General features: G+C 32.5%; 1 protein-coding gene across 7 annotated transcripts in view; it reads right to left on the reverse strand.

Moving 5' to 3' along the window:
• The window catches only part of Hr4 (nuclear hormone receptor 4), a 519,395-nt gene that overhangs the window by 22,250 nt on the left and 470,336 nt on the right, over nucleotides 1–26,809 (reverse strand). For 6 of the 7 annotated variants that reach the window (XM_081764792.1, XM_081764788.1, XM_081764793.1 and 3 more), the window contains exons 4-6: nucleotides 19,444–20,457; nucleotides 12,982–13,130; nucleotides 7,586–7,653 (exon numbers count right to left, since the gene is read on the reverse strand). In XM_081764792.1, coding sequence (XP_081620918.1) covers nucleotides 7,586–7,653; nucleotides 12,982–13,130; nucleotides 19,444–20,457 — 1,231 coding nt within the window. The remainder of the gene's footprint in view (nucleotides 1–7,585; nucleotides 7,654–12,981; nucleotides 13,131–19,443; nucleotides 20,458–26,809) is intronic. The other variant, XM_081764795.1, reaches the window with a different exon arrangement.

Consider the following 26,809-nt stretch of genomic DNA (forward strand, 5'->3'; position numbering starts at 1 on the left):
TATATACCAAGTTTCATGATCGTGAGGTATTAAATTTTTCGCATAAAGTTTGACCCCTCCCGCTCCCCCTTTAGGATATAGATTTCTATCAAAGTAACACGGTAGAAACCTACATTATGCCATGATTCTGTCACGTACCAAAATTCATCAAAATCGCTCCAGCAGTCTAGGAGTAGTTCGCGAACAGTTTAATTCATTTTTATATATAGATGTCCCTTTGTCCCCTTTAAAACGGGAATTTTCAAACATAATGGGATATGAATTCGCTTATTTTAAATGAAGAATTGATGTACCAAGTTTCAACTTTCATCTTGAGATACTAAATTTTGAATCCCTCGCCCCCCCTCCCTTAGGATACGCATTTTAATTAAAGTAACATGATAAAAACTTAAGCTAGGTAAGGGTCAAGTCAGGTGCCAAAAATCACCAAACTTGGTCCAATTTCCTAAGAGTTGGAGGACAAATAGCGTTACACTCATTTATACAGAACCAGCACAAGTAAAATATGACAATAGCAAGCGGATTAGAAAGAAATCCGAGGAAGCTATATTAGGTTAGTTGTAGGTTTTAGGACTGTCTTGGAATATCCTAAGATTATATCACTGTTTCAAAAGGTAAATATTACAAACAAGAGGATTATATATATAATCTTTTATATCAATTTATATATTATCTTTTTTTCTGATTTGTAGCATTCGCCTTTTGAAACAGTGATATAATCTTAGGATATTCAAAGATAGTCCTAATAACTACATTGAATATCCCCGAAATGTATCTATAACCACTTATGATATATTGATTCCAGGTCATTTCAATTGTTCAAACGACATATTCGTGGCCATGCATATAAGAATAAATTAACATCATATATACCCTAGAACCCTAAAATATTGTTTCTGTTCGTAAATGTTGATCAATGTTAGGAATATATGTGAAACATGTTTAGAAAAATTCTTTAAATATGAATAAGTTTCGATTTAGCATATTATTAGCATATTCATTTCATATATACCCAAGCAATATTGAAGGGCTAATGAACGTTCCTAATTGGTTACCTATTAACATCTATTCATATCCAAAGTGCAGCAGTTAAAGTTCGTATTCAGAACTGACTGACGAAGTATCAAACACTAATCACTCCTCTTTATATCTTATTATGTATATTATGTATGTTCCTACATTCTCCCATGACGCACATTGAATTACAGAATAAGTAGCAAAGAAAACTACTTAGATCTACTACAAAGGATATGACATAAATGCAGGAGGCAAAGTAATAGTATCATAATTTTAGTGAAGATCAGAGACCATGAGAAACACAGTAAGAATATTTCGTGGAACTTAATCAGATAACAATTATCAATAATAATTTTTAGGTAATGGTCTTTACCGTCACAGTCTTATCAGTTCTGTAACTGATCTACCATTATATTGTCTATATTCTATTAGATGAAGAAATAGTTTTCGTTGTAAATTAGTTAAGGACTTGAAAGCATAAAAATGCCAACAACAATTTCCATAGCTTGAGCAGCCAATTGTAATTTTAAATATTGTTGTATAAATAGAATTGGAGATTTTTTTTTTACATAAACTTAAATAACTTTAGCAAAACAATACCTAATCAAATGAGATATAAAAGAAAACTAAACGATGAAAATTCATGTGTTAAAGAAGATACTAGCAACCTTAGGAGCATCTTAGAGATTAGGAATCTTAGGAATTAGGAGCCTCTCTCGCTCTAACAGTTTTAATTCATGTTGTTTTATAAGATTATGACAATAGAGCATTAGTTTAAGCAGTCAGAACTTTGACGGATTTTAAATTTGAATAATATTAATCGAAATTCCACAATCATGAAAATCGATATTATATATGCATTGAGTATTTAGAATAAAGAAGACTTTTTCTCATATCTTATGTATGATTTACAGAACAAGGAAATGATTTGCTGTTGAAAATTTATATGTAATTCTCTCCACAAAGATTAGATTTTTATAACACTAAAATCTGAAGAATAATATTAAATGAAGAAAATAATTATCAAACTACACACTCATGTTCATAATTCACAAGTTCCTCTGTAGATTGGACTGAAAACAAACGAAGGACAATTTATCTACATTTAGTAGATAAGTAAATACACTGCTATGCATTCAATGAAATTTTGCCACTGTTGTGTGTCAAATTTATAGATTAGCAACGCTAGACAACTTCAATACAATTCTGAACATTGTTTTATTATGTTGAAGAGATTTTGGGAGTAAAAACAAATTATCAATTAGACTTGTATATGTATTTTGCTATATTTTATACTACTGAATTTTTCCAGCTGAGAATTATCAATTAGACTTGTATGCTACTGAACCACTTACAAGAAAAGGAGGAATTTTTGATATGTTATGTATTAAATGTTCTATTTCGGAACAATCCAGAACATGAACATAAATTGAAGCCGTATATTTATTTGTAAGTGAAATTTTAAATTGAAACACACTTTCTTTAAGGCATTTTGTATTTTTCACGCTGGAAATACATTGTTCGAAACTTTCAGACAAGTGGTAACCACAGAACTCAAACCAGCAAGCAATAATGAAAATAAAAATTCGATATTTGGATCGATGTCTGTGCGACTTTAGTTTCTACATTTTCTTTTCTCTATAATCATTAATATGGGAAAAGTAAGAGACGAGACACTGATAAGTTTTTTTTTTTTAAAAAAAGAAAAGAAATAAAATATTTTTGAAATTTATCTCACACAATGTTTTTCTGCTACTTTTTCCTCCATCATCTTAAAAAATGTATATATGAAATAACTAGCATTTCAATGGCCTACCTCTTTTCCCAAATAAGACTGTGGGATAGAAAAATAAGACAAAAAAGCAAGCAAAATTTATTTTACAGGCTCATACACAACTATAATCAATCGAGTAACTAAAAGCTTACGATTATCTTTTCTACTTATTAAGCGTTATTTATGTATATTTGTAAATAATGATAATGATTTGTAATAGGATTTATATTTCTTTCATCTGATCTCAAATTCCAAAGAATTATTTTGCAAACTTAATCGAGACAAAGGTTCAAAGATTAAATATGCCACAAAAGATATATTAACAAAACAGCCATTATCTCTTTTAACTTAGAATTTACAGTGTTAAGAGGGCAGACTACTAAAAATGATACAAAAGTTAACCATTTTTCTTTTGCCCGTTCTTCGTTAGTGAAAAGAGATAATAAAAATGTAATTTACCATAATAATAGATAATGTTATTCTACAATCGAAAATACGAGTCAAAAGAACTTTCAGTGTTGCCATCCATAGAAATTACAGTGTGGCCTTAATATGAATTGTCCAAATATCTAGGTTAAGGCAGCGACTAGAAAAATGAACTCAACGATTGTTGATAACTTATCATGTCGTCCTGATTCCTTGTTAACTACTTTTTAAATAATATTTGTATTTATTTTATAATAAACAGTACAAAATAAATACTTTTGTAATAAACAGTACAAAGTAAATAGAAATATTATTTAAAAAGTAGTTAACAAGGAACCAAGACAACATCATAAGTCATCAATTACCATTGAGTTCATTTTTCTAGCCGCTGCTTTAACCTTGATTTCTGGGTAATTCATATTCTGGTCACACTGCAATTTCCATGATATACTGAAAGTTCTTTCGACTAATTTTCGGGTGTAGAATAACATTATCTATTATTGTAGTAAGTTACATTTTATTATCTCTTTACACTTACGAAAATCAGGCAAAAGAAAAATGGTTAGCTTTTGTGTCATCTATTGTAATCTGCTCCCATAAGAATATAGTATTAAGAAAACATCTCCTGCAGGTTCTACATTGAATTAATCATTTTTGAAAAAGAAGAAAACAGATATGTTCCGTAAGCAACTGATTGTTTTCTTTTTTCCTCGATAGCAATGAAGGATAGTAATGACTGAAGGAATATGGGTTGTGTGGATACATATCTAGAAAAAAATTAACCTTATGAAATAAAAACTAGAAGAAACAAATGTATGTATAATAGTAATATAAAAATGACGAGATGAAATTGTTAGTTTATGTAGAATATCAGAGTAAAATTCCTTTAATATCTTTATTGTATTAAAATAAGGAAAAAAATTCTTACCAACATACTTCCTTCCCTATCTTTTTAAGTAGAGGAAAGTTCACTTTTTAACAATCCTCACTTTTATTTTTTGTAAAGAAAACCTTATCTCATTCATCGTGACCCACCAATCAGATAACAATACCATTTGAAATAGAATGAAACCACAACTTTCAAGAGCATATACAGTATTTTTCTTGCTTTTATGATTTTAAATTGAAATCAAGCCATCTACCGATCAAAATCCAAACCAAAATGTATCAATTTTCACAGATATCGCACAAAGAAGATATGCGTGAGCATTTAGTTTTTTAAAAATATTTTTAAAGCAAACGAATTAAACTTTTTTTTCTGTGAAATGACAATTTTTCATTATTGATCTAAAAACCTGCCAAGAAAGTGTGTTCTTTTACAAAAAAGTGCCCTACAAACAAAATACAAACAAAATTACAAACAACAATTTCACTAGTGTCAGTCCAATGAAAAGTAATAAAATCTAGAACCCCTATTTATATTTTTATTACACTTCAAAATATATAAAGCATTGCTGTGTTCGAGAAAACCGCACAGGAAGAGGTAGTTATGAATATTTTTTTCTAATGACATTACATTGGAATTTGGATTATTATGTTGAAATATTACCATTTCATGTAGTGTAAATGATTGTATTGTCAATGTTCTATATCATCTTGCAATGGTCAGTGTTGAAAATTTTTAGATTGAATATTTCTTCATAAAATTTTGAATTGTATTGAGCTATTCTTATAACAAATTGTAAACATTTTGCAGAATTGACTGTTCGATTTTCTTTTATTCTAATTACAATTCAATTAACAGATAATAGACACAACACGACCCGTCTATAAAAGTGAGGATATTGAAAATTATAATAGCATATTTGAATCAATGTTATCTTTAACCATTCTATGAAAGATTAAATAACCTATGTTAAAGGCGAAGTAAAGAACAATAAAATAACCTATCAGAACTGATCATAATTTATTAGTAAAGTCAAGCAGTAATCTAAGTAAAATTATAGTTTCCAGGAATATATGTACAGTAAATAATTACGTAATTCTTGACATTTCACTTTATATATAAGTGGAAATATTAAGCTCCTCTTTACAATATAGAGTAAATTGTAAGAATAATACTAGTCATGCCAATGCAAATTTATGTTACTACTTCTATGATCAAACTAAAACTTACAAAGAAGATAATATTAAAATAAGCACATATAATGAAAGAATAATGTCCCATATGCAACTAAATAGATGTCTTTGAGTATAAACGAATATATTTCATTGAGAATAACATTGTATACTTCCATATTCTAGGAAAATAAATCTATACTACATATTTTTACACATACCGTAAGTAACACAGACCATGAGTAACAGAATATACCAGAAGTTGTTTTCTTAAATAAAGGCAATTTATCGTATTTTCTCTTCTGACACACACACTAATATTTTAAACTTTATTTTGAGATTACAATTATAAATATTTAAATTTTCGACTACATCAGTATCGTTACCTTGATCAAATCTTAATCTTATCTTGATCAATGCTTAATCTTATGATTAAATAAAATAATTGTTCACCTCTGGTGTTTGGGGTCCCGGGTTCGATCCCAGCCCCCGCCAAGTGAACTTTGTGGTGGACAAACACCGTGTGCGTGGGTTTTCCCGGGGTTCTCCCGTTTCCTCCCACTTTCTTCATTCGACCATTTCTTTCATTACTCATCATCACCGTCTCCTTTAGCCTAACCGGCATAACCGTGGGACGTAAAACTCAAAGCTTTCATTTTTAAATAAAATAATTATTTTAAATCTTATTATTTTTTTAGAATTACCATGAAAAAAATACTGTGTAGGCTATTTCAACTTCAATTTGATAGCCACTCAGAATATAATAAGAATAATAATAACCAAAGTTTATGTTTTAATACAGTATTAGAAGTTTGTATAGCTACGAAGCACTTATTTATTAATAAACAAAATTTCTGATACAGCCAGAAGACTATTTTATATAGGAACTTGAAAACATTAACGACATCTTAAAGTTCTGCTCTATTTCAGACTTATTTTCAAAAGTTTCTTTTTTTTTCTTTTTTTTTAATATGCAGTAGAATGTATTAATTTCAAATTAATTTGTAGTTGAGAATGTTTCAGAAAAAAAAAATATATTTTTAATAAAGTATGAAGAATTAATGTAATTCTAGTTTTACGCCAAAGTAATAAACGTATATATAGTGCAAAATGCGAATACATGTTTATTTTATTTTCATTAAATTTACTCAAATAGATATCTATCTACAATTCATTGTGAATTTATATATTTATATATGTATGTATGTATCATAATTGCATTGTACATGATAAAGTAGCCAGTCTTATCTTCCATGTTTCTGCTGCCACATTATAAGAATCTCTTGATTTAATTTACCAGAGAATTAATTTAATTCATTAGTTAAGGTGTTCAGATACCTGTTTATTATATACTGTAGTAATAAGTAACAAAATAGCTCTAACTAAAAATCCCTCAATACTACCTATATTCATAGAACACAAATTTATATTTATGAGATCTTAAATACTTAAGCCAAGTACTTTCATGTTGAACTTAATATTTCACCAAAATATCAACTTAAGTAATTACTTCGATTAATATGAGGAAAGCAAAATGGTATTTTTGGTTTTGAAAAATGGTATATTTTTAAATCTGTTAAAAATTATTACTATTATCTATTGAAATAAAATTTCTTACTTCAGAAATAAATTCAAGTTCTTTCCTAAGAGGACTGCGTACATTCCTGATTCATTATCTAATCCAGTGGAGTATTTATGAATTTGTTTTGGGTGGAGGGCTATGCACAACACTTGAATCAGCACTTATATTTTTCTTTCTGGGTGTCGATAAATTTTAATGAAGTTGTGCATATAACAAATTTATTTCGGGGAGGGGGTGCTTGAGCCCGATAACCCTCCTTAATACGCCACTGAGCTAATCTAAAATATGAAGATCGAGGAAAAAAAAAATAACAGTTGATTCAATCCATTTGATAAATAACTATACATTTCCTGTAATTTCTTCATGAAATTCTCGGTTCTTACTTAACATAATTATCTTCTTTCAGAAGTAAGTATTCGATAAGTTTACTTACTTTATTGTAATTTTACTATTGATTAACACGCATTTTTGAAGCTAAATACTTACCTGAAATCATACGAAATTTTAGATTTTAATAAATAGATAACATACCTATGTATAATATATAAGTAAAATTATATGAAAACTTTAATGGACTTTTTTTCATTTTTTATTGACAACAGAACACACATTTTGACAGACGACCTAGCTGCTACCCGTTATGACGAGTTGTCATTTCACTCTATTTCAAAACATGCTTGCAAACTGCTGGTTCTTCACAGAGAGAGAAGGTTAAAGTGAGTGCCTACCGGTACCTTATAGAGGTTATACACAGCCCCTGAGTTGCGCCCGCCAGGCATCCGATCCTCACGGACAGCTGAAAGAGAGGAAGACACATTCATGTTAAATTAACATGTAGAGGCACAGAATTGTCCTTAACCATGATTCGTAAGACCCAGCAATATCTTGGAGAGCCTTTTGTTACTATTATTATTATTGTAAAACGTTACATTAGAAATATAACGTTAAACATGTCAGTTAGGTGATAACTTAAGTCCTTTGATGCTTATTGTTTTCTCAAAATTTGGGATATGTAAGTTTTTTAAACAGTATAACGATAACATTTATAAATATGTATATGTTGATACGGACAACAGTCCGTATCTTATGATATAATTTTTCTTTATGGTCAGACATGTATAAAAATGTTTTCTAGACAGTTCTGGTATAATACGTAAAGAAACCATTAATAGTAGATGTATTCTCAATTATAAAGATCGGAAAATACATCAGTTTAAATATATTTTATCTTGAATGTTATCATTGAACATTTACGTTTTAATTAGTTCCAGAACACAAAACGTAAACTGCGTTTTTAATTAATTCCAGAAATTACAATATAACGAACTTAAGGTTAATATATAGATGTTATCTATTAACAGGAATTTACTAAAATTTCTTCCAAAGAGTATAGAAAACAATGAGAATCAATACCTTAATTAAGTTACCATCTGATAGACATATGCAACATTATTTTTCTAATGTGAAATTATCTTAGTTTTATTGCTCTTAATATGAAAAGTTGTTGAATTCCATGATTAAAAAAACAAGTAAGTTCCGTATTCACATTGTGAAACTACAAACTATACGGGTCCAATGTTCTAACCAGAAATGACAGATCTATTAGTTTCAGTTTCAAATAGGCGGATAGTAGGGGAGGGGGGAGGGTTGGGAGAAGATGGAACTTACTCTTGGGATGCGGTATTTATATCAGGAAACAATTTATCTGAAAACAATGCCAAGGAAACAATTTATCGCTATCTCTTACCACTTTTGCTCAATGCAAATTCAACAGTAAAACTGGAAGCGGCACTCTTCTACAACTTTTAGTTTCAATACGAGAGGGACTGAATCGTAGATTGAATCTTTTCTTAGGATACTAAAACTCACATCAAGAAACAGTTTCTCGAGGGGAAGTACAATGATTCAATGGTATAATGCTTATCTCTGGTGCGTGAGGTCGCTGGTTCGATCCCCAACCAAGTAAGTTTACCGTAGACAACGTCCTACTCGTGGGGTTTTCTCGGGATACTTCCGTTTCCTCCAACATTGTCATTCCACCAATTCCTCCATCACTCACTCACTTGCTTCAATCATCTGTCTCCTTTAGCCAAAAAGGCATAACGTGGGACGTTAAACTGAAAGATTTCCTTTTGTTCTATGAGGATTAATCTTGAAACCGGAAATTGCAGCTTTCAACCACTTCCGGTTATATTATAAGAATTTTGGTATAATGATGAATCCATATCAAGAAACCGTTTTTCGCTATCTTTTTACCGCTTTTGCTCCACTGTGATTAATATTGAAACCGGGAAATGGTAACAACTTCACTTCTGGTTGGAATAGCAGAGCAAGGACGCAACGGGTGAGACATATTCTTGGAATGTTGAGTCTCGCTCAGAAAAACCTATTCCGCTTTTGCTCTGATATTTGTCGACAGACATACGACGGACACAGTCGTTCTATAAGACTCCATATCTTATGCACAACATAGTTTGGAAATCTAAAGTTATCTCTTTCTTTTCTAATATATTGCTGGCTCTTAACATAGTTAACAGATTTAACAATTACACAACATTAATTTGAAAAGATTTTGTTGATGTCTCTGGACAATTATTTTACATACTTTGAAGCTTTGTTTTCATCAATAGAGCATATTCATATCCTAAAAAGGTAGAAATATATACGAAAACATGAAAAAAAAAAAAATGTGGACATGAAGCTATGGACAATTGTGACTAATATAACAGTTTATACTGTTTACTTGGAGTTGTCGTCCTTTTCTGTTATTTTACTCCTTATTCTCTTGCACAATTTGAGTATGATTTATTGATAGTAAAAGCTTTGAAGTTCGTTATGTAAGTGTTTCTTTTAGCTGTGCGGAGTCAAGAAAACTATGCAAGTATCTTATATCCAATCTCCCATCTGCCGGCAGTAAAACTGGATCAATTAATCTTATTGAAGTATGAATGCTTTTTTCCAAACGCGACGTCTAAAAGTCTTGAAAAGCATAATCCATTTGTCAATGTCTGTGTTACAACTTGTAGAACCTAGAAGTCTTGTTTAATACAATAATTGACAATTTCTATCACGGTTGTTTTGTTAATTAATACTACTAGCATAATTAGGGGCATACAACATAGCCTCTGTATGCATTATATTTATACAGTGTATTATTTATACATTGTGGTTGGCGAACAATCTATATGCTATGTTGTATACTTCTGACGAAGATAGCACCAAAAGTGGCGAAACGTTAAGAAATGTAACATTTGGTGCTTACAAACGAATTTAGTCGAGAAAGCTGAAACTAGCCTATCTCTATCAATAGATTATGATAGAGCTAGACAAATATCAGCTTTATTCACTCACTATAGAATATTTCACGTAGCTGTCGCATTCTTTCTAACGCTGTTAACAAGAAATATACACTACGAAAACTTCTAACCACACTGTTTCAGACTGAGTCTTGTTAATAAATACAATGTATGTATTTATGGATTATATAAACCCCAGCCAACAGAAAAACAGAAGATTAATTCATCCCAAAACCTACTTAAGTAAGATGTTCTTCTAGTAATAAATTATAAGTATAATTAGGTGTTGTTTGATGTGTTTCTTTAAATACTTCAATTGCTAATGTAGAACTAATATTGACATCTCATTTTTTATGCAAGATCACCTTTGTGTTGTAGGATGGATATGTTTTTATTAATTAATCATCAAATTACAGTAATTCTTAACAGAACATAAATATAAGAAAAGTAATTGAAAGCTGTCTGTACAGGAAGTTCGTAACTATACAAAAGAATTTTAATTTAGTTAAACCATGTTTTTAGATTAGGAATTAGATTTCTTGGCTTTCGGCATCTATGGCCATGTTACCCCGTCATGTATTTGGGATGACGTCCCTCGGCGATTACACTATCCGAGAAAGGGAAGGAAGTGGACTGGGACATGTATGTTAGGTACCATCCCAGCATTTGCTTGGTGTAAGTGAGAAAAACCCGGGAAAACCTCACTCAGATGGCTGGCCTGAAAAGGTTTTACACTTTTTCGACCGAGTGTCCCCACCAGGAATCAAACCCAAATCATATTTTTGTTATACATACTGAAATAGGGACCACGATGGCTCTGTGGCAGAGCGCATATCTCTACTCCGCGGGTACCTAATTCGATTCTAGGCCATGTGAGTTTGCAGTGGACAATATCATGTCCATGGGTTCTTCTGTTTCCTCCCAAATTTTCATTCCACTAATTATTTCATTATCATTCAATTTTCATTGATCATCCGTCTCCTTTAGCTTACAGGGTATGAGTGAGACAAAATGAAATTTCTACTTTTAAATTTCACTTACGTTCCGAGGATGAAGTAAATACTTATTATATTCTCTGTATATGAACAAATTTTCAGTATTTCGGCTGAAAATCAATAACCGTGATCACGAAGAGAGGATGAAGTTGATTTTCAAATTTTGAGGGAGAAGTGTACGGCACTTAAGTATTCAGAATTCAACTAATTAAGCTTATTTTTATTGTAAATTATAATTATCCAACTACTGTATTTATATTTTATATAACTTTCATTGGTCATGATTTAATTTTGGATTCTTTTATTTTAATGAAAATTGAGTTGAAAACTTCCCTTTTTATTCTATTATTATTATTATTATTATTATTATTATTATTATTATTATTATTATTATTATTATTATTATTATTATTATTATTATTATTATTATAAGAAGGTCGAGTTCTGACTTATATGATTGTCAAATAACCATAATTTTCACAATAAAATAAGAACGTTGGTTCAGACATTAAATACGTAAATTAACTAATCGTCAATTTCATTGCTCAATTCATTTAGATATCAACAATTTTTCCAGCACAGCATTAATTACTTTAACTTCTACTTATTTTCCCAAAGTTTTGAATATAATCTAGTCTTTCCTTTATGATCAAGAGTAACAATTTTCAGTCGACATATTGAAGAATTTACGTTACACAGAAAATATATTGAAGTAAGGGCTGTAAGATATCTATATTAAAAAAAAAAAAAAAAGAAAAAGACAAAAAGAAACAATGTTTCCGATTATAGTAGAAGGATATAATTACATAGTGAGTTAATTAATCTTTTTCAAAGGAATGATTGACTATAGTATAGACAAATCATTGTCAACTAATTCTTTTTAGTTCTGTTTCAATACTATAAGCACATACCCAATAAGTTTACAATATAATTTCTTTGAGAAGAATGATTTTATGCACTGGTAAAAGTAAAGGAACGGAAAATGGTCTTTAAAAAATTGGGGAAAAGTAATTGTGCCCTTTATTTTGAAATAAAATAATATAAACTAGTTTGTGGTATCTTTAAATGGAAACCCAAAATTTATATTTTTCATGAGGTTGTGTTGAAAGAAAATCTACGCATGAAGAGTTAGTTTGAGATCATTACTCTGCATGTATTTTTAAATAAACTACGTTCATGGGGGCCGTGGTAGTAGACTCCACGGTCAACTTTGCAGTATAAGTCCGTGATTCGATCCCATCCCACAGCAAGTAAACTTTGTGGTGGACTAACGCTGTACGCGTGAGTTTTCTCGAAGTTTTCCCATTTCCTTCCACTTTTTTCTTTCCACTGTTATCATTTATCTCATTAACACCATCTACCTTAGCCTCGGTGCATAATTGTGGGACGTTAACTAAAAGAAAGAAAGAAAGAAAGAAAACTTACGCTCGTAATGCATAAACATTTTTAGAAGCCGAATATACAATATTTGACAATTTTCCAAAAATCAATGAACTTTGAAACGTCCATATACACATGTGTACATGAAAAGAGTGTGTGAAATAAGGGCTGAAATATACAATTATTTGAAGCAAAAATAATTTAAACAAACACAATGATTTTTTTTCGTGTATTACTTGGTCATTGTTCATAATGCAACATTGATCTCACATATTGTTATGAGCAGTGTCAATATTAGTTCAAAATTACTTGAAAAGCATATAATCAGTAGAATACAGGTCTAAAGAAGAAACGGAACAGTTCTTTCGCTTCATAAGTGCGAAGTGGACGTACGTATTTATCAATTAGAGCACAGATCACGCGGAGAGTTGAAAAGGAAACACAGATACAAACCTTGTAGCACCATGCCTTGCTCTATACATTTCTTGAAGCGACAATACTGACATCGGTTCCGTTGGGCTTTGGTAATTTCGCAGCTGCCGTCTGCTACACAGGTATACACCCGTCGGTTCTGTACTGTTCTCTTGAAGAAACCCTTACATCTAAAACAGAAATAACTAGGCGATGAGGACAGCCAAGGAAACAGGTTATAAACAAATTTAGAGAAGAACAGGAAAATTGATAGAGAGTAAAGTAGTTTGTTTACTTGCATTAGTCTCTTCTGGTTATTTTGTTAGTTTATTGCAAGTTGAATATTATTTCGGAATAGTAGATGTTCCAGTGACAGTTTGTAATATTTTCGAACTGATAATGTTCAAGTTTTAAAGCCCTATACAACTTTCACAACTCTTTATGGTAATGTTGTCAAAAATTGTTCAAAATTTTCCTCCATTATCCGAATTATTATTAGTTTATTCTAATATTTTTCGAACAATTGACAAATATTTGTTTAAATATTCGAGGAATTCATGTGTTGTTTGACTATTCAAACATAGGATTATTTAAATTAAGCAGCACTTATTTATAGTTTCGCGCTAAGTGTTAAAGTACTCACTACTGATGCAATATTGTTTTTTATCATTACTGTTATTATTAAACCGTACAAAGTCATTGAAATAAACTTTAAATTCTTGTTCATTTTGAAAGGAGAAATTAATATTTTCTAATATAAATAAAATGCATTTACAACTACATAATATGGCGTTGATACGACTAATATGGCGTTGATACAACTAATATGGCGGCTGTTTACAACTAATATGGCAGTCTTCCAATTATAAGCAATTGCTTTAAACAGGGAAATTGTGTATGTTATGAAGCAATACGGTCATCTATTTTTCTTTTTAAAAAATTGCTACGTTCTTTTCCAGCATTCAGAGCATGTGAGAGTGAACCTACATTTTATCGTAAGATTTCTCATCGGGAAAATAATCCAGAACCATTCGTAAGTGGTACCTCCTTGATAATGTCTACCAATGTATATGATATGAAAGCCTATTTTAAAATGTTATAGGGGACACGGTGACTCAGTGGTAGAGCGCTTATTTCTGGTGCGTGGGGTCCCTGGTTCGATCCCCGATCAAGTAAGTTTGTGGTGGACAACATTATTTTCTCGGGGTACTCTCGTTTCCTCCCACTATCTCATTCCACCAATTTTTCTATCAACATTCATTTGCCTTAATCATCCTTCCCCCTTAGCCTAAAGGGCATAATCGTTGGACATTAAAGTGAAAGATTTCATTTTATTTAAAATGCTATATTCAGTAACGCGTTTGGTAAATTTATCTGATTTAACAGACGGACAAAAGATGTACGTATATGCAAAAATAAATTTAATGTCAGTGATAAATATACGTATTTATACGATTTCACTAAATTGATTCTTTAAAAAAATAATTACTACTCTTCATACCCATATAATGCTCGTATTACTCTATGTTAAACTCAAGAACTTATATTTCGTTTTATGATTGTAATTTACATTCTTACGCAACACTGACCAGATATAAATATTAAAGTGGGATTCCAACTCTGTTCGACTAAGAACAATTAAAAAAAAATACCCTTTTGTTTCATAGTACATTAGATATTTAAAAATGTTTATATTATATTACATATAGTGTAGCCAAATCCAAAATATCACTTAACTCAGTATATTGTGCGTATTCCATAAAAAATACGAAAACTAAATTTAGGGGCCGTTCAAAAATTTTATGGCCCCTGATCAAAAAATGCATAAAAAGATCCAATGTATTTCAATCAAAACTTTCCTTGTGCGCCTTATATCTGGACAACTACATATACTGTAGCGAAACCCAAACTATCACTGAACTCAGTATGATGTGCTTATTCTGTAAGAAACGCGAAAACTTGATTTAGGGTCCGTTCAAAAATTTTGTGGACCCTGATCCAAAAACTAATTATTGACAAAGATCGCAATCTTTTGATGCATTTTTTTTGATCATTCCTAAAATTCTTGGCCAACATCGCAATCTTTTGATCCATTTTTTTTTGATCATTCCTAAAATTATTGCTTCTGAAAATGATATTTTAAGAAATTGACTGTTTTGATTTTAAACTTATTTTGAAATTCAGCTTGAACTTTGGAGATGTAAATATCTTAACAATTATCTTACATTACATACTTTTTTGTAGTATTATAAATGATCATGTATTGATATTTTACAAAGTATTGTATTTATGCCTAAGAGCTATTCACAACAATGAAAACTATTTATTATTATTATTATTATTATTATTATTATTATTATTATTATTATTATTATTATTATTATTATTATTATTATTATTATTATTCAAAAATTTAAAAGAACACTGCCAGTCTACAAGTGATCTTCCGATTGATTAATAGTAGCAGTTGTGACTTATCATTGTGCACATGAATTCCTCTATCTGCTATAATAACTTTTGCATATAAGTTGTTGTCTTATATCAAAATAAAGTATTAAATGCAAGTAAACAAGATAAAGAACTGAAAGAAAGAATGTAAATAAGAAATCTGATAGAGCGGAAAATATAATGAGAAAGACCAAAAAAGAAGAAAATAACCAGCAACCCATGAGATGGGACTGGAAGAAAATAAAATATTACTTGTTTTTCTTTTTAAAATAAATAAATAAATAAAAGCACAATATTTGTGAATACCTTTACCACACACCAAGCACAGGATCTAAAGCTATAACCAAAATATGATCGTTTATCGTGCTTTAGATTAAGAATGAACAAACTGGTATCATTATAAGCACAGTCAAAGAAGAATATGTTTTAGTAAACACAATGAAAAATGAACAAAGAAAGTTAAATGAATTATGATTAATAATAGTAACAAAAGTATTTAACATGGAACAAAGAAGTTCGTTCATTCTTTAGTTTCTAAAAATACATCAATCATAAATAGGTTTAAGACACCAGAACAAGAAAAAAATAACCTGGATCCCAATTATAAAAGTTCATACGCAAGATATCTATGCTTATAAACTAAAGTCACAGTTACCACCTTAAACTATAGTTATTTGATCAGCCTTTATATAACCAGCAGTGCATCAGTAAATTCCTGTGTGCATTTCTTTACCCCTATTACCCGTCTATGAAATCAACAGTAAATCATGCAAAGACAGTATTTTAGGAAGACCGCCAAACGGAACCTTTTTCACTATTAAAATTCAATATTCGCGTGTTGACAATACGAAAAGATTAAACTGTTAGAACGAACTTTAGTATTGTTATGAAATCTGCACAATTATCCATTCGTGTTCTAATATTGTAGGATTAACAACCTACCAGTTTTGTTGTTGATCCTGTTTGACTGTACGATAAAGAAGTTAGTACTTATTCATAATTCAATTAGGATATTTAATAAATGAATTTGCTTTCTTTTAAGCAATAATTGATAGAGAAGAAGACGACGATAATGACAAATAAATTAAGTTGATTAAAAAACTTATTGGTGTTCTATTCTTCTTTCATTAGCCACTTTGTGGTGTTGAAGAGGTTTGATATAATGCTTCACATAATAGCTCTGGATAGAAATAAGAGTTTGTATAAGATGGAAATAATACTTTTTTAAGGGAATAATTTTATCCTTACAAATTAATCAAACTATAGAAGTTTCTATGATGATCATATGCAAATTTCCGGCAAAAATTAAAAGATACAAAAACTGAAATTCTAAATTATTTATCTTGTTACTTCACCAAGATGATATTAATATAAATACGAAAGCGTAGAAGATGACCTATTAACTCTTGCGCGTATTATAAATTACGTACAATGCTTCAATACTTACTTAACTTTCACTTATTTTCACTTTATTCACTTGTGCATGTGATAAATCACATGCCTCAGCAACAGTTCTCACGATTCAAGAAATAGCCAGTAGAAAGATATAACTTGTGGCTTCAAATTTGGTCAAAGTTAACATTACGAAAAACATTAATATGATACTTGTGTAGTGATTATTTTTTAACCAAATACAATAACGTATTGGATGAGAGAGAGAAAGAACAATGCGACCAATATCTAGATTGGAAGCCAGAACTTAGTTCCTTTAATTGTTTGTGAATCTTTAGTTTTCTATGTCAATTAAAGTGAATGTAGAAGAACCAAATTATAGTATTATTCCACTGAAGAAATTTGACCGATATGTCAACAACGATACTCTCAATTCCCAAGTAGTACTTTGGATATAAGGACGATTGTTTCTTTTCTTCTATGTCGATATTTAAAAAAAATATGATCAATTAGACAATTCTTAGAAGCCTAACTCGCTAGTTGTTTGATTTTATTACAATCCGTGTACTACTAACGAATTAGAATCTGAAAAATAAAGAGGTCATGATTATCTGACATTATTGTACATGTGACAACATGAACACAATATTTTCACCACGTAGTTCTGCAAGCTGCAGAAACTCTAATCTTGTAACATTCTTTTTAAAACAAAAAGGAGAAAAAAATAAAGAAATAAGGGATAACGCACTGATATTAACGGTCTTCTATACCTTGTTGTCTATACTATATTGTTCTTTTAGCCCGTTAATTTATTTATATGGAGAATTATTTTTCTGTTTTCTTTGAAATTAATTAGAATTTTATTGATTTCTTCTTCAAATTTATTTCAGCTTTCCTTACTTTGTGAGACTAAAATTTTGGTATACAGGGTGTTTCGAAACAACACCGACAACGTTTAGAAGTGATTTCTGACACCAAGATAAAACAAAAAGTATACACCAACCTGGGTACACAAATGCTTCATTTCGGAGTTATAGGCTGCCGAAAACATGGAAAAATGAACTTTAAAGGTCCATAGCTCCAAAACTATGGGACCTACCGTAGGCGGGTCAAGACTTCACTTAAGAACTAATATGTACGCTATCCAAAAATACGTGTTTCAGAATCCTAAGGTATTCACGAAGCAAATTTTATAGAGGGAGTTTGGCTGTGGGCATATAATTTTAAGTACTCTCCAACTACCTCTATAAAAATTGTTGCGGGAGTACCGCCGGATTCTGGAACTCAAATATTTGGATAGAGCACACACTAGTTCCTAAGTGAAGTCTTGACCCGATTACGGTAGGTCCCATAGTTTTGGAGCTATGGACCTTTAAAGTTCATTTTTTCATGTTTTCGGCAGCCTATAACTCCGAAAAGAAGCATGTGTGCATCCAGGTTGGTCTATACTTTTTCTTTTGTCTTATCTTGGTGTCAGGAATCACCTTCCAAACGTTGTCGGTGTTGTTTCGAAGTACTGTATATATAATTTTAATATTTAATAATCAAATTTAATTGAAGTAATATGAAATTTATTTGCAATGCAAAATTCAATGTTTAAAAAAAGTAAGGGAGAGAAATTTAACTAAACTTTAAGAAAAATCTAAAATCACATTTTAAAAATAAAGTTCTGATAAAGGAAAACACAGAAATAATTCCTCATATAAATCAATGGGTTAAAAACAAAGATACTTAACACAGTTAGGTGAAATATTTAAAGCTAACTGTAGACAGTATTAGCTTACTTTCTTGTAAAGAAAAAAATAGTGTTATGCTATTTAACTTTTTAAAAACAGAATATTCCATCTCAATCATTGGATTTCGTGAGTATTACTTTACAGCTAAAGGAATCCAGTGGTTGGAGCTAAAATATTCTATTAAACAATATTATTAATAGCACGACACAGTTGATTTCTTTGATTTTACATTAAACTAAAAGATGAATTGAATTACCAGCTCCTTTACTTGTTACGCCATTTTATATGATATTTAAGAAGTTCTTGTGCAGTACTGGATCATCCAATGGCAGATCTAGGGAAGTCATATTTATCGCTACACGCTAGAAAATTTAGCTGATATACTAACTGTTGTATACTAGATACTGTATAAGTATTCTTCTCGTAGCTTGTAACGATAAAATTGTTTTTTTTTACCGATGTGACTTCCCTTATAATCCGCCACTGATGTAATCAATGCTTTGAATTCGTTTTAAGAAAATTACGCCGAAATTTCTCTAAAGAGAGGATATTAATTATTTGAATTAAAAATGTAAATGTTTGCACTTGCAGAATATAACATTATTGGATATATAAACATGGAAAATGAGAGAGAACACAATTTCCAACAATATAAAACTACTGACTTGTGGTTATAAACTGTAAGATTTAGATACATTACGATTAGATTAATTGAGATGATTCATTACGCAGAAATAAATACAAAACAATCCACTTTTCTTCTCGTACATGCACAAGAACTTGACAAAGTACAACTAAAATCTAGGAGTTTATCTCTATGACTAAGGTTACAATGTCTTTAAAAATAAAGATTGCGTTTTGTGCAATGTAACTAACAAAACATATAGTATGTGCAAGATGTGTGAAGGGGAAGTATATGAACTCTTACCCCTCACACGTGATGATGCCGTAATGTAACCCCGTAGCCTTGTCCTCACAGATCATACAGATCATAGGTTGGTCTTCTTCATCGTCGTTCTCACCCGCTTTCGCTGTTTCAGCACCATTCCGATGGTTCCACCCCGTTAAGTTTAGCGCCTGAGAATCAGGCTGTTGGGGCGGTAACTGACTAAGATCTCCCGCCCATAGTCTCTCCATATTAAGCGGTGGGTAGGACCGAGGTTGTTCAGGAGTTGTTGGGATTTGCTGTTCGATAGCTGTTGTGGAGGGCATAGGGCTGTATCCAACACTAGAGGGAGTCACTCGTGGGTCCTGACCTAACCTTAATAACCCGTCCACAGATAACCTTAAGTCAGGATCACCCACCACGCTCGACACAGAACCCGTGTTTGTATGTTGGGAAGGTTGTTCTAAGGATATTAAGTTTTGGCCCGGTTGAGACCACACCATTGTTCTCACACCACCTGCCTCCCCCATAATCACAGTCGGAGTACCGTTTTTTTGTAGTGACGGTGACACAGACTTCACTTCCACCGGCGACATCCTTTGTCCATTCACAAAGCCGCCACTAATAAGTTCTGGACGAACACCGTTTATTCTACATGGTAACGTTCCAGGCCAAAATGGAAACTGGACAACTTCTTGTTGCTGCTGTTGTTGATGCTGCGGTTGTTGTTGTGGATGATGTTGCTGCGCATGATGTTGTTGTTGCTGCTGCTGTTGTTGTTGCTGTTGCTGCTGCTGGTGTTGTAGCTGTTGTTGCTGTTGTAACTGTTGCTGTTGCAGTTGTTGTAGTTGTTGCTGTTGTAAATGTTGCTGTTTCGCGTGTTCTGTATATCGTTCACTTTCCACTACCACTGGCTGTCCACCACCATCAAACACACTATTGTCACCACTCTCCTTCAACTGAGGCACCTCAGATCGACTAGAACCTTGTTGTTCCATTTCGTCTTTCGGTTCTCTTTTAATAGGCAATTGAGGGACACCAGAGTCTGGAGATAACCTACAAAAGAAAACAAAAAGAGACATATCATTAAAAAAAAAGCTGTAATTGTACGCGTAAGACAAGTATACATTCACAATGAAAGGTGAATATTTTAATGAGAAATTCTAGTTAATTTCTCATTTAGCCAAAGAATGTTTAACCATTTAAAAAATCTAAATTCTTCCTCAAAATATTACATAGATGAATCTTATATGCAGTGTTAGAATTGTCGGGGATTGCCAAGGATTTGCCCCTGACGAAAATTTATTCCCCTAAACTTTATTTTTTCGAATTGTCATGAAGATAGAAACAAAAGCAACTCCTATTATGTGTAGCTAAACTTAAAAAAAGGAAACTTTTATTTTAAGCATTCAGAAGTTTCTCAACCTTCTTGTAGTCATCTCACACTTTTGTTTCTAGAAATATTTATGTATTTATAAGGATAAGACATTCTTTTTGCTGAAGGAACTCGAAGGGGAAAGGACAACAAAAGTTTAGATCTGCAAATTCTGGAAATTTATATACATACATAAGATATCAAAGAAAGGGTAGATAATATTTTACGCGGGGTTGGCAATATTAATGAAGACGAGCACGCGCAGAAGTATACCCTAATATTCTGTGTTTGTTTACAACAGAGATGAAATCCTCAGAGTGGAGTTGTATACGTGCGAGAGACAGTAAGGTAAAATGGCTGCTGTAATACAAAATTCTGCCAAATGTGCAATGAGATCTGTCATACGAAATGCCAAAGGACAGAATGCAGCTGACATCCATTCAGAATTGTGTGCTATTTACAAACCGACAATAATTACTAAAGGAAAGGGAAGGCAATGGTGCAGAGAGTTTCGGGAAGAGCGTTCAAATGTTAACGGCAATGAGTGTAGTGGAAGGTCTAATATTCAGACGGACGATCTGGTGGAACGCGTTAAGAGTCTTCATCCGGGCGAAATTAAAATACCGCTAATTTTACAGAAATTATGTGATATCTTCAAATAGATAACAGATAATCGAAATGTGGAACAAGAGCGCCCTAGACAATATTATTTTACATGAGAAAGCGTTATCACGACTCACTTATCTGCTTTCGATTTCAAGCCATTTTGAAAATCGGCATTTATTTTCGCGTTTCTAAACAGCTGAAAACGGGAAGCCACTAGGTAACTTGTGATAACGGTATGTCACGCAAAATAATATTGTCTAGGGCGCTCTTGTTCCATATTTCGATTATCTTTTATCTATTTGAAGATATCACATAATTACTGTAAAATTAGCGGTATTTTAATTTCGACGGTATGAAGACTCTTAACGAGAAACTGGGATCCAATCGCCGGTTCACAATAACTGAAATTGCTAAAGAGTTTCGAGAAATGTCTGCGAAAATAGTGCATCGAATTGTGACTGACAACCTGAGCTATCACAAACTGTGTGCGAAGTGTGCCAAGAATGGTGACAGACTCTCACAAAGAGCAACGTATGACAGCTGCATATGATTTTTTGGCCCGCTGGGGAAAGGATGGGGATGGCCTCTTTTCTCAGATAATGACGGGATGAAACTTGGATATTGTACACAACTGGAGAGTCGAAGCAGCTGTCAATGTAATCCTAAAGCGAAGAAATTCAAACAAGTACCGTCAGTGCATAAAATCATAACAACCGTGTTTTGGGAGCAATAGAGCGTGATTCTCGTGGAAGTATTGGAACCAGGACGAACAATTACACCAGATGTATATTGCTAAACAATGAATAATCTGCGATGTGCCATCCAAAATCGACGGAAAGAAATACTACGCTCTGGAATTCGTCTGACCCATGACAACGCCCACCCATACACAGCTATTCGTACTGTAGAGACAATTCAAAGATTTGGATGGGAGTTGTTCAATAATACCCCTTACAGCCTCAACTTTGCCTCCAATGATTTTTTTTTTCACCTGAAAAACTGGCTTGCATCGAAGCGTTTCAACGACAGTGAAGTGCTCAAGACATCAATTCTGACTGGCTGCACTCTCAAGCGGTAGTACACAGAGGATACACAAAACCTTCACCACGCTACCAGAAATGTCTAGAGGTTTAGGGTGACTACATAGAAAAATAGGAAAGGTATGTACTTGCAATAGAGACGATAGAGACGAAGCTTTTTCGTTAATGCAATATGTGCATAACGTTAAAAAAAATGGGTATATGTTTCAGGAAACCTCAAACTTTTTATTTCAGAGCCGGCAATCACGATTATCGCGAATTTTTGCGAAATTCGGCATTACTTGCGATAAATGTGAATGAAAACGAAAAAGTGGAATTGTTGTTAATTATTGCTAATAATAACTAAAAAGCGCATTTCCAATATTATTTAACTTAAAAAAACGTTGCATTTACGAAAAAAACTCTGCGAATTATTTGATCCAGAAACTATTTTACTTCATAAAGATGTAAACATCAACAAAACTGAACTGTTGTTTAAATCGTTGACTGTGCTTTGTGGTGAAAATGTTCATGATCTGTTGGCTGCTTACTGTGAATTTAAAAGTAAGTTTATTGAAGTTCTCAACTGTGAGAATAAGGAAGTTGACATTGTATCGTGTTAAACAGTTTAAAAGTTAATCAAAGGTCTTTTGCTGTCAGCTCGTTACGTTCAATATGGTTGCCAATTTCGAGTATTGATGTCGAGAGATTCTTTTTCAAATATAATATGATTGTTACTGACAGGAGAACAAATTTAAAAGAAGAATTGGGAATGTTTTCCTGCATGTTATCCTTTAATTAAGGATGGCGTTAGAGGAACTGTTTAAATTTTTGCATTAATTTTTATAATTCAGTGAATACATTAATTAGAATGTGCACCTAATCAAGGTATCATTTTTGTATTAGATGTATACCTTACTACCAAAAGTATACGTTTACAAGTTCCATAATTTAAAAAAAAATATGCTACGTTCAAAAAAAAAAAAAATTAATGCGACATAAATGCGAAAATTGTTATTAAATGTACAAAATATCAAAATCGCTGCGAAAAAGTTTAATCTCTACACATCAATACATTTTCTCCTATCATTTTTTTAAATATCGGCCCTTTTTTCACATTAGACTTGTATATATAAAGTGAAATTCATCTTCCCTGGAAAAAAATATTCCACTGTTTACATGATTGGAAACATATTAAAAAGTTCTGTCATTCCTATTTTCTAAAACCAAAAACTATGTTGTCATCGTTAAATTGTCTGATTTTAAAAGTATTAAAACTTAATTTGAGATTTCTAATGCACATTTTCAGTACTATCGCATGAAATAAAAATTCCTTTTTCTGGAATTGGAACCAGAAGTGAACCAAAATTAAAATTAATTGAAACGTTTACTGTTTGAAGATCCTGATACGTTAACTCCAGTCCAGTCCAGATCCTGATATCGAAACGGACACGTTAACTCCAGTTTGTATGAGTTGTGAATTGTCCTGTCAATATGTGTGCCACTTACATTTGTAAGAAACAAAAACAGAAACTGGAAGTAAGTTCTTAAAAAAATAAAATAAATTAAAAAAAAACAAGAAATAAATAAAAACCTCACCAATTATTATTATTATTATTATTATTATTATTATTATTATTATTATTATTATTATTATTATTATTATTATTATTATTATTATTGCATGACACTTCTTAATTCAAATCATCTCATGATGTTAGATCATACTTATAAATTATGGGTAGATATTATTAGATTATGGATATATGTTGTGGTAGTCCACTCCCCACAGAACTCTCCAGATGATGTGCACACAGCCACTCACGTGACGTCATCCTAGAGACTGGGAAGCTGCTATCCAATTGATGGGCCTATCAAGCGGCTATAAGCTACGAGCAGTAGGAGCAACTCGTTCATTTGGAACTCGACGACAGAAGGAGCTAGTAGTGGGCTCCCAATGTGAAGAAAGGAGAAACATGTGCTTCACTGCTTGATATGACAATAAGTACGGTATCTTATTTTGAAAGACAAATATTTAATCAGTCTTTATATTGTAATGTATTGTAATGTAATAAATTAAGTATTGGGCCTCAGCCTAATAAATAAATAATAGTAAAATTAAATTCCAGACTTTATGCACTCAGGATACTAAAAGAAACGTTAAACACTAAAGCTTTGATCCAAGTATACTACGGGCTTATACATCCTATACTAAATTACGGCATCATTTTCTGGGGCAAATCTTCAAGCAGCAAAGTAGTCTTTATGAAACAGAAGCAAGCAGTACGGATAATATTTGGTCTACACATGAGAACATCATGCAAAGAAAAATTTAAACAGCACCACATCCTTACCCTACCATCTATGTATGTATACGAAACTGCAATCTATGCAGCTAAATTGAAAGATGGAACCCAAATAAGTCACGTTTGTAATACCAGACAACAAAATGAAAGAAGACAATATTTTACAAAACTAACATTAGTACAGGAAGGCCCAAGCCATATGGGAGTACAAATTTACAATAAGCTGCCCAGAGAAATAAAAAATGAAGAAAATATAAATGTTTTTAAAAAGAAACTCAAGAGATTCCTGGTGGATAAAGTATATTGCAGCCTAGCAGATGTGTACAAGTCCTCTTTGCAATAATGTGTATTAAATAGTGTAACATATTTCTTTTTCTAAGTGTATTTGAAACAAGAAAGAGGACTGTCTGAACCCTCCAAATACCAAATGTATCTTGGTTTCAAATGGAGTAAATAAATACAATACAATACAATTGTGATTTTTAATTCGATGGTTTTGATTCATTTACTTAGTTTATTGTTGCATGCTATTAGTTGTTAGCTTCCCTTGCAGGTGCTTTATCTGCGTTTCTGAGCAAGTTACGTGGAAGCACATTCCTACTGTTTCCACTTGTTGTGAAGGTTTGTTGGTCCCCGGATCATTTAATTTCGGATGTCACTTTATGATCTTTTTCATTAAATGAGCCGGCGACCATAATGTCAATAATTAAATTATGGATATATAAAAGAAATCCCCTCGTGGCTAGCATACGGTACTCGGGCTCAGGAAACCTAAGTTTGATTCCCGGCTGAACTTCTTGTGGTTCGGATCCCACATTCAGCTGTAGGTCCCATCTTATGTAGCTTTGATGTTGAACAGGACGCTAAACTCCGAATCAACCAAGCAACCAATGGATATTTAAAAAAAATGGATACAAATTGCTATACTGCCTAAAATGATGTATTTGAGAAAACGCTTAACATACGAGCGGCGTTCCATATTGATTTACACTCCTTTTTTCTCCTTTCAAGGTCCACCATTGAGCTCGTCATTACAGTTGGAAGGAAGTAGTACTTAGGTCTGCCTTCAGGTGGAAGAACAATACCGAGAAGTGTAATCCCTGAAAAGAACAGCACATTTCACGAACAGCTGTAAGTACGTGAGCGGACAACATGGAAGGTGATCAACAAGGACAGCGCTGGACAACGTGGTTTCTGTGGAAAGAGGGTGTACAGACTATGGAAAACCACAGGCGATTGGTGGCAGTGTGTAGAGAGTGCACACCGTCACGCAAAACCATACAACTGGGTGGACGGCTGGAAAAGTGGCTGCACATCAACGGAGAAGGGAACCAGTTCTGGAAGGAAAGTGACTTGACAAAATCAGTGAACATTTCAAGAATGGAGTGGCTTATTCAGGACAACAAGTACATCACGTTCACGGCACTAGAAACTGCTACAGAACTTGCCAGAATCACTCTGCACTGCATAGTGCACGAACACCGTAAGATGGGTAAGGTGTCTGCCAGGTCGGTTCCAAAATTCTTGAATGGAGTACAGAAACAACAGGCAAGGACATGAACAGTGATCTTCTGCAACGCTACTGCCAGGATCCAGAAGGCATCATGTCCAAACTCGTTACTTTGGACGAGACTTGGTTGCACTACCATGAGTCAGAGACTGAAGTCCAATCAATGCAGTGGAAGCATAAAGGCAGTCCCACGCCAAAGAAGTTCCGTACACAGCCCTCCGTAGGCAAACGCATGGTCACAGTCTTCTGGGACAAGGATGGAATCATCCTCATTGACTGGCTGTAACCCAGGACCAGCATTAATAGCTAGTCATACGTGACAACGCTTTGGAGTTTACACCGTGTAATTCAAAGAAAATTACCAGGAAAATGGACAAAAGGTGTGATTCTGCAACACGACAACGCTTGTTCCCACACGAGTCGGGCAACAACAACCGCAATTGATGAGTTGGGGTTCCAAGTACTGCCACACCACCTTATTCTCCTAACTTGGTCCCTTCTGATTACCACCTATTCGGGTCATTGAAGAAACCGTTGCGTGGACATCATTTCGCCGACTTCCAGGAACTGCAAGACGCTGTCCGGACGTGGG

This window comes from Thermobia domestica, chromosome 7 (genome assembly GCF_964235325.1).
Source record: "Thermobia domestica chromosome 7, izTheDome1.hap1.1, whole genome shotgun sequence".
In the NCBI taxonomy this organism is placed as follows: Eukaryota; Metazoa; Arthropoda; class Insecta; order Zygentoma; family Lepismatidae; genus Thermobia; species Thermobia domestica.